This window comes from Branchiostoma lanceolatum, chromosome 6 (genome assembly GCF_035083965.1).
Source record: "Branchiostoma lanceolatum isolate klBraLanc5 chromosome 6, klBraLanc5.hap2, whole genome shotgun sequence".
NCBI lineage: Eukaryota > Metazoa > Chordata > Leptocardii > Amphioxiformes > Branchiostomatidae > Branchiostoma > Branchiostoma lanceolatum.
This window is the reverse complement of record NC_089727.1, coordinates 4,909,811-4,920,173: the sequence shown is the minus strand read 5'-3', so window position 1 is coordinate 4,920,173 and position 10,363 is coordinate 4,909,811. Positions and strand designations below refer to the sequence as shown.

The window sequence follows — 10,363 nt, the reverse complement described above, 5'->3', positions numbered from 1 at the left end:
CTTAGCTGGATGAACTGAACTTATCCAGCCGCCTCGTTGCGCAGACGTTCTTCTCAACACACAAGGCGGTTGTTCACAGTGACCGTATTTGGATATTGTTGAATCCAGGTTCTTAAGCGGTGGGATTTCTCTCAGTGTACGTGAGGTCTCACAACGTCACCGTGAGACGCTCAAGCCTGTTGTGTTGTGTTGGTACAACATGGATTTTGCCGAGAATTCCCGTGTTTTTTCTATCGCCGTGGATGGTGGGTACGAAAATATCGCGATGTCCCGAAGAGACCGCACCAGGTGCTCTGATTCCTTATACTACGAGTCCCAACGGGCAGCGGATAACGACTTGGACAACTGGACATTTGAAATAACAGCAGAGCGGTCGGCTGTGAAAACGGGACTCGGTAACAGTGGTGGTGATGGCGTGGGCATGAAACGCCCAAATCAGGCGGAGCAGACAAAGGGTCCCCGAGATCGCAAAGATGGTGATGTCAACGCCGTACATTCTAGCTACGTGGACGATATTTCGACCTGGCCCGATCACCCCAAAAAAGATCCTTCGTCATCCCCCAAACGCGAGGAAGACGCCACCACTGACGGTGCAATACGCGAGGCGGCAAAGCTAGATTATGAAAACAGGCTGCTGCTACAAAGTGTTAGTTCTATATTCTCAAGAAAGCATCATCGTACAAATCAGTCGTTCGTGTCTCTATCTGAAGTGGACGGTCAGAGCTCGGAGTTGAGTAAAAGAGCAACCCAGAGGACGATTATAAACATCGCCAACCCACAGGAGACATCATCTGCGCGATTAAAGACGAGAAGATGGAGGAAAAAGGCTTCATACCGAATTTCGCCCCAAGAGGATGAAGAGTCTGGCGGAAACATCGGTGAGAGAATTGCAACCATAGATGCATCATACCTAAACTCATAGCAATATCATGCTCCTTATGCATTACGAGTTCTTTATGTCACCTATCAAACCTGGTATTGGCGCTGCCATAGAAATTTCAACATAAGCCGGTAGTACCAGTGACATTATGTATTTCCCACACAGATGCAGGTACAGAATTTGAAACTTAAATTTTGTTGTTTATCTATGATTTACCTACCTGTAAATGTGTAAGTACTAGCCTTGCAATGTATTGTTTCTAGGTCCCCTTTCCGAAGAGGATGACTGTCAGAGAACCTGCCCAGCGCCAGTGTTCTGCAGCGTGATTTTGTGCATCATCATAGCAGCCATAGCTACAACAGGAGTCCTGCTCGCCATGTGCCTGAGCGATTCTCACCATAGCGGCTCTCGCCAAAGCGGCTATCACCGTTCTTCACCGACAAAAGGAGCGACTTCTAACATGACGATCCCTACCGTTGCAGCAACAGCCTCCACCATGACACCGACGACTGCCATAACAACCTTCCCTGTTGCAACAGTCACTTCTACCATGGCAACAATAACTACCATGAGAACGTCTCCCAGAGCAACTACAAGTACACAGACGACTACCATGGCAACCTCCCCTTCTGTGCCTACAGAAGCGATGACCACCATGGCGACCTCCCCTTCTACAACTACAGCACCGACGACTGCCATGGCGACCTCCCCTTCTGTGACTACAGCACCGACAACTACCATGGCGACCTCCCCTTCTGTAACTACAGAAGCGATGACCACCATGGCGACCTCCCCTTCTACAACTACAGCACCGACGACTACCATGGCGACCTCCCCTTCTGTGACTACAGCACCGACAACTACCATGGCGACCTCCCCTTCTGTAACTACAGAAGCGATGACCACCATGGCGACCTCCCCTTCTACAACTACAACTACAACACCGACGACTACCATGGCTTCCTCCCCCTCTGCAACAACTGCAGTACCGACGACTAACATGGCGACCTTCCGTTCTGCATCTACAACTACAACACCGAAGACCACCATGGCGACCTTCCATTCTACAACAACTACAGTACCGACGACCACCATGGCGACCTCCCTTTCTGTAACTACAACACCGACCACTACCATGGCGACATCCCCTTCTGTAACTACAACACCGACCGCTACCATGGCGACATCCCCTTATGTAACTATAACCACGGCATCGACAACTACCATGGCGACCTCACCTTCTGTAACTACAACTACAGCACCGACGACTGCCATGGCGACCTCCCCTTCTGTAACTACAGCACCGACGACTGCCATGGCGACCTCCCCTTCTGTAACTACAACACCGACGACTGCCATGGCGACCTCCCCTTCTGTAACTACAACACCGACGACTGCCATGGCGACCTCCCCTTCTGTAACTACAACACCGACGACTGCCATGGCGACCTCACCTTCTGTAACTACAACACCGACGACTGCCATGGCGACCTCCCCTTCTGTAACTACAGAAGCGACGACTACCATGGTGACCTCTCGTTCTACAACTAGAATTACACCACTGACGAGTACCATGGCGACCTCTCCTTCTGTAACTACAACTACAGCGCCGAAGACTACCATGGCGACCTCTCCTTCTGTAACTACAACTACAGCGCCGAAGACTACCATGGCGACCTCCCCTTCTGTAACTACAGAAGCAACGACTACCATGGCGACCTCCCCCTCTGTAACTACATCTACAACACCAGCGACTACCATGGTGCCCTACCGTTCTGTAACTAAGACTACAACACCGACGACTACCATGGCGACCTCCCCTTCTGTAGCAACAACTACAGCACCAACTACTACAATGGCGACCTCCCCTTCTACAACAACTACAGCACCGACGACTACCATGGCGACATCCCCTACAGTACCGACGACTGCCATGGCGACCTCCCCTTCTTCAGCTGCAACTACAACACCGACGACTGCCATGGTGCCCTCTCGTTCGGTAACTACAACACCGACGACTGCCATGGCGACCTCACCTTTTGTAACTACACCTACGGGACCAACGACTGCCATGGCGACCTCCCCTTCTGTAACTACGACCATGGCACCGAAGACTACATCGGCGACCTCCCCTTCTGTAACTACAACTACAGTACCGACGACTACTATGGTGACATCTCATTCTGCAACAACTGCCACCACCTCTCATACAACAACCAGTTCTAATATGGAAGTTACCATGACAACGTCTCCATCCTCCATAACCAGTTCTACCACGACATCTAATATTGCCACGTCAATCACTCCCTTCTCAACATCTGGACCAACTATTGCACCAATGACTACTATGACAACCGACTTTAACGAGGCTAAGGCTACCGCTGTGCTAACTACGCGTTTAAAAGAAACAACAAGTATGACCAAAGCCTCTATAATCAGTGCAATCGCTACTGCTGCAATAAGCACCTCTACCGTGGCACCGACAACCGTGATGACAGCCACGGAAGGCCCGTGTCCTTCAGGATACCATTTGTTCCAGGACAATTGTTACAAGGTTTTCGAGGACACCCTAAAATACGAGGGGTCTGTGGAGACCTGTAGGAAGGACGGTGGCATCCTGGCCACACCACGTGACCGCACCACGGACCAGTTCCTGGTCGAGTTGAAGAACAGGGTCTCAGAGAATCGGTACGTCCGCATTGGTCTGACTGACCGTCTTCAGGAGGGAGTGTTCGTCTGGAGCGATGGCAGTCCTCTGCGCGAGAGCGACTACACTGCTTGGACGTCGCGTTTACGCAACAGTTACTCTAAGAACTGTGTGGAGTATATGAAAGCAAATTATTTCCCTACCACCAGACGCAATAAGTGGACCATTACTCGCTGTGACTGGATGCAGATGTTCATTTGTCAAGGTAATATCTGAGCCCCATAGTCTCTTTTGAAATGGGCAAGATCATTTCATTCAACACCGATTGTTAAAACAACCAAGATATTTAGCAAACGCAGATGCTGTCTGCTTTTGGAATGTTTTTGATATTTGCTCAACTTTATCATTTAGGATAACCATTTGATGACCATCGTACATTGCTGACATAGAACACTTTCTGACGTGTAGATTTTCCTGAATGTGTATTACATCATTGTTCTGCAATAGTTGAACTTGTCTCATGCTGTCTTCCCCCATTTTCTTTCATATAGTCAAAAGCCGTGTCGAGACGTAGACAAGACTGGACGGCAAAGATGATAGGAAACCCGTGAGTTCTAGGTATGGTGGGTTTTACGTAAATTATCGGTAGAGCTATGAAATGGGTTTCTATATGATGCTTTGTGAGGGAAACATGAAACGAAAATGGAATGAATACTTAATTTGGAAATAATTCAAAATGGAGATTTGGACCTAGGAGCCATAACCATTGATAGCACATCTTTTCTCTTACAGGAGCAATATAGTGACCATGACATTATCCACTACTTCGGCTGAAGCAGAGCATGCGCGTGACGGAAACATATAAAGAACCTGGGCCGACTCATCATCGCACCTATGATTCGTTGAAAGATATAACATCTACTAACATTATTACACCAGGATACATAATTCCGCGACCCTGAAAATATACGTTCAAACAGATCTCCAACCCAACGTCCCCTAGCTAGTGCACTCCTGTATATCGAAACTGTGCATACCTGGGGGTGCTGCACTATAGATCTATCAAACCCACTGTTTTATAAAGTGGCGGAGTTATATGTTGTAGGTTATTTTTAGAACGTCTTGGTGCCACGATAAGCGTTGTTACACATATCCAAGGCCAGAGAGCCACATGTACAGTCTATATGTAGACGGGCGTCTTTAAATCGTTATCTGCCCTAGAGTTTTAAAACCTGTCTTTAGTTGCAGTACGTGGGAGTACGTACGTGGGAGGCAGACAAATCAAGCTCAACAAAGGACTTTTAGAATTACATATGCATTAGTGTACATGCCTTTACGTGTTTTCTACTGTTAGTAAATATACCTTGCTATGTGGATAAGGGTATGGTCATCTATACCATCATCTGCAATCCTATTGATTAAATCTAGCGGATCTCAAAGCTATATCAACTATGAAGATTCATTCAATAGGTTTAATCTATTCAAGCTCACTACATATGTGTCATTTATTGCTTTCTCCAGAGCAATGAAAAAAAAACGGATAAGTTGTTACCAAAAGGTCACAGGTGGCTGCTTTGTTGCGAAACCGTTCATCTCGTTTGATTAGTCTAAGACTGTTCGAGAAAATGTCTTTTTAATTCCAGCTTCATAAGGTTTGAGATTAAACACGTATAATTTTACGCCCACCTATCAAAGTACAAAAGATTTGTTTCATTTGTACGGATTCTAACAGCGTCACGCAGACAATCGCCATGCTAATAGAGGCGGTCAGAACGTGTGAGCTCTCATAACAGCTCGGTGCGGTGATAGCGCCGGGTCTGTCCGTCCAACATCATGGACTTCTTCGCTATGGAGTTCCGTACCTGTCCCATCGTCACTGGGGACGAGTTTGAAGACATAGCGAGGTTCTCAGGGGACAGCGTCGGGTGTTCTGAGTCCCATTCCGGGACCAGCGAGTACCGACGGGCAGATGATATATACCACGCCTTTCCAACGGCAGCACGGCGGCCAGATCATCCGCCCAGCACTGAAGACACAAACCATGCAGTTCGGCCGGACGAAAAAGACTGCAATGAAGAGCACAAAAACGGCGAATCTGGCCATGCAGATTTCGGGGACGTGGACGATGTCACCGACGGTCCGCGTCCAAAAGGCGGCACCGGTGACCAGTGCGGGTCAGAACAGAAATCAGACGAATCACCTGAGAGTGTAAAATCCACAGCCGCAGAGAAAGCCCAAGCCGGAGAAGAACAACCTCCAGGTGGTAACAAAGGCCAAGCTAACACTAGTAACAGCACTGGTGGCCCCGGTCTCGACAAGGAAACACAAACAGATATGGCCTGGCCTCCAGATAACTCAGTTCTCGGTCGCGACAACCAAAAAGAATGCAACGAAAATGGACAACCGACCTTGCCTGAACAGGATCTAGATGCTCCGTCAGCCGAGAAGGGCAGCCAACACGCCGCCGCTGAAGGGCCCATCCGTGAAGAGGCATTCCTAGATTGTGAGGAGAGCCCTCTGTACCACATGAGTCTTCTCAAGAAAGGATCATTGGACAGCGAGAGCGTCAAATCAGCCGGCGGCGGCTCCATCCATGACGGACAGTCCGAGCTTGAAAATGGAGAAAAGAGCGCCTCAGACGACGACCTTAAGGACTCTCAGCCTACAGAAGATGAAGGGAGCGAGGTCAAGGAAGAAGGCATCCTCACAAAAGACCCGAGCACAGAAGAGAAGGCTCCCGAGCTCGAAGATGGCGAAAAGAGCGCCCCCGGCGGCTGCAAACATCCTGAGCCTACCGAAGCTGAGGGGAGCAAGGCCAAGGAGGAAGACCCAGACGCAAAAGAGAAGGCCTCAAACCGAATCTCGGTTGAAGAAGACGCAGAATCCTGTGGCAGTAACGGTAAGAAAAAACTCTGAATTCACATACGTCAAACATTAACACGACAGCATCACACTGTTGTCAGAAAATTGTACACCGTTGACAACGTACTTTTTGTGCCGATGTTGAAAGCATGGTGCTAGTACTGCGGGCCTTCGCGGTCCCGTGCATTTAATGTTAGTACTGGGCTGAAGCAAGTCTATATATTTTGTGTTTCAGTTACAAATTGTGATTTATTCTATAGACCCATCAAAAGGTCAAATGGCAACATTCAAATTATGATATGACACCTATCTCTTCAAAGTACGAGATTGTGTCCAATGATGATATTGAACCAGAGGAAAGTAACCGTTTTTTTTATAAAAGTATCTCTTCAGAGATTGCCGTAGCTTTAATGTGTCTGGATGCATGGTGTATCCATGGTAATGCTGACGTCACAGACGGGACAATTCAGTTTAGAGAAAGCTTGCATATGTGAGTCGTAGAGTAGAGTAGATACGACGACATGTATGTCACATATTGTAATCTCAGCACTTTCCCACATTCTTAGCTTTATGAAAATACTTCTTGAGTCTTGACGGCAATGCGTTCTTTACAGTACATTGCTTGATTTTTTGATTGGATTATTGGAAGCCAGAATAGCTTGAAAATATCTATAAGCCTTTTTGGCTTGTAAATTCTGGTAGGTCTTAGATAAGAAAATACGGGTTTCATTCCCCATAAATTTTGCCTCGTTTCAAACTTCAGTTGAACACTTAATTTTCTGTACTTGACAATTGACGAAGATGAATGAATCTGCCCGATGTTTTGTTTTGTTCACAAGCCTTGGATTCTTGATTCAATAGTTTAGATTTGTGTAGGTCTGAATTAATTTTGACCACCCAGGCATGGTATCCTCGCAACTTGACAGGCTTCAAGCGAGCAAAAAGCCCTGTCCATCTTACTTGTTTCTAGAGTTGATAAATTATCAAAGAGAATGAAGTGATTGGTTTGGGACAGGATTCATGTTGATGGGTGCTGCTGAAGTGTACACAGTTTTTTTTATTTTTTATTTATGTTAAAGGTTTCTGCTCCCCGGGTACTTTTCTTATTGTTAACACCCCTCTCCATCAGAAACTGTGACCACTGAGCAAGCACAGATATGACAGATCACTCAATGAATTTCATATATAAAGAACGATCTTTTAAAACGTTTTCTGTGTTTTGTTGTCTTTTAAATCATACTTTTACATTTCGTATCACTTCCAATTATGAAATCAAGGGTCACTCAGTACAATTTTTGGTGGCTGTAATGTATATAATAATAATAATGACTTTATTGCACATTAATTGTACAAGGTACAAAGTATGGCATCCACTGGTACATAGATAACATTCTATTAGGCTAATCAATCTATGTAATACAATATGGTGTAGTAGTGTGGGATGACAATGGGATTTTACAATCATTGGAGGAGTTCCTAACGTCTAGACATTCTTTGATATATTTTCCAATGTATACCATGTAGGGGTTGTCACATGTCATTATGTACTTAAATTTGCTATTCAAGTCCATTGAGATAAATTCTGGTAAATCTGACGATAACATTGAGTATAGTGAATTACGTATATATATATGGTCGCTCAGTGATCGCTGTCTATTTGAAAGGGGGCCTAACTTAAGGTTTTGCCTTCAGCAATTTCTTCCTGAGTGTGGAACTGTAAAGTAAGAGCTTTGCGGTGTTATCTTTCTAGAGCCCCTTACAAAGGACGACGACGTCGAGGGAAGGAAGGGTTGGAAGAAGACCTGTCACGTGATCGTGCGGTCCCGAGTGTTCTACTGCGTGGTTCTGTGCGTCGCCTTGGCAACCGTGGTTATAGTCGGAGTCTTGCTCGCCTTGTGCCTTAACGGCTCTAACTACAACGTAAACTATCTTTGTCACATTTAGGGCTAGCCTCCTGTGCAGACCTTATGGCTGGCATTCGCGTTTCTATGGCTAGTTTGCGCTGTTTTCTGATCGCTTTTTTGTGTTCTTCTATTATATGGCCAAACTTAATCAGTACGCCAACCGTCTTAGGCGTGCGACACGGGGCGAACTGATGCCGGCCGTACCTAGAAGGTCTGTGGAAGAGGCTAGCTAGCTAGGGATGGTTCAGGAGGGATGGGAATCGTGGAAAGTTTAGCGGGGAATTAACCTTCATTCGTATAGATAAAGACTGCACAAAATATAGGACACTACTATATCACTCATTAGGAGGACCTTTTTTTGCACCACATTTCTTTCAACAACCGCTGCCTCCTACCATCATTCCTTGTCCACCTCTCTTGACCCCCCTCTCATACATTCGCTATGCTATTTTCTTGTACTCAAAGGCACATGATTGTTTAATCTACGTGCAGTTGAATCATTTTTATATTCAAATTGACCAGTTGACCTATTAATTTTATGCATGGCTTTTATGAATGATTGCAGTCAAAAACTGATATGAACTTGGAGACTCTGGCGATTGAAATAAGTTATTATGCAATTCATTGACGCGTTGGTGATGATCTAAACAATGTCGAGTGATTTTTCAGGCTTTGGAAGAAAACCATCAGAACAACACGCCCGCTGTGCAGGCCAGCTCGCTCTGTGTCTCAGGACGGGGCATCATGCAGATGAGAACTGTAGCAACAGGTATTTTCTTCCGGCTCTCTGTAAAAGGTGAACTAGGCTAGGTGGGGTGGGCTACCTCAGCGGGCTACTCTTTCTGGACCCCATGCATAGCCTTGTGGCCCAGAGAGGGTAGCCTGCTGCGATAGCCACCTTCTCAAGAAACCCATTTCTTTCCCAAGCAGGCGTAGTGCGTTCAGATTCCACTTTAAAGGAAGCAAAATATGGCACTGTGATGTTGTTCTAATGTCATTCAGCACCAAGGACAGGACTAACGTAGTGTATTTGTGTGCTACTCGGGGGCAAAAGACAAACAAAAACAAATGGAATGGGATTTGAAATGTTGGGTACCTTTCCAACGCTTCATTACTATGGATAACATGGAAAAATAATTCTTACATTGTGCTCACCTATTGGAAAGCGGGTGCCATGGGGAAAGACACTACTGGTTTGGGTATTTTTATGCAAACCCATCTTCTCTCGCTAGGGGTGGCTGGTGATCCTTATGAAAAGATCTGCAAACTGTTCCATCCCAAAAAGAACAGTGGGGGTGTTAATTAAGGGTTAATGACCCGCCCCGAGGTTTATATGGTGTCATAACGCCTGGTCAGGTGCTATAACCATCGAATAAAACCACCGAGTGAGCGAAGCGAACGAGGTGGTTTTATGAGGTGGTTATAGCACATGACCAGGCGTTATGACACCATATAAACCGAGGAACAGGCGGGTCATTAACGTTATTATCACATAGCCTATCCAAACTGACCCATATATTTTTAATTTTCGCCGGGTAAAACCCCTCACATAGCCTATCCAAACTGACCCATATATTCTTAATTTTCGCCGGGTAAAACCCCTCACATAGCCTATCCAAACTGACCCATATAATTAAGAGAGACAAATCCCTGTATAATACATAGATTCTTTATTTAGTACTATACATGTAAAATCAATCCAATGTACATACGATCTTTATATAATCCAATGTAAACAAGCAGTAACTTGTCTTATTGTTCTGGACACGTAGACTTTATATCGGGCGGTATAATTGTAAATTTCTGTTCAATTTGTGACGCCCGATTGTTAAACGCTTAGTTGGCTGTGGTAAGAACAATCAAGCATGTTTACATCCCCTTTCATGATTTGCTTGTAGTTTCCCGGGATAATTTTTGCTCAAGCCGGAAAATAATCCCACAGAAGCGTACACGTATCTTGCTGAGATCCTTGTAGGTAGAAACTTGTAAGAATTTTGGCGATTTTGACCGTAATTTTTTCGATGCCAACACATCGGTTTACGTGACATGGGTCATGGGGAGGGGGGCGTG

At 45.8% G+C, this 10,363-nt stretch overlaps 1 protein-coding gene across 1 annotated transcript; it reads left to right on the top strand.

Annotated features, from left to right (window-relative positions):
- The first annotated feature begins 5,360 nt into the window (after positions 1-5,360).
- Positions 5,361-9,103, top strand: LOC136437205 (17S U2 SnRNP complex component HTATSF1-like). Its single transcript, XM_066431686.1, has 3 exons — positions 5,361-6,426; positions 8,140-8,309; positions 8,963-9,103. Exons 1-3 carry the CDS (start codon positions 5,361-5,363, stop codon positions 9,101-9,103), a joined length of 1,377 nt encoding a protein of 458 aa, XP_066287783.1.
- The last annotated feature ends 1,260 nt before the right edge of the window (positions 9,104-10,363 follow it).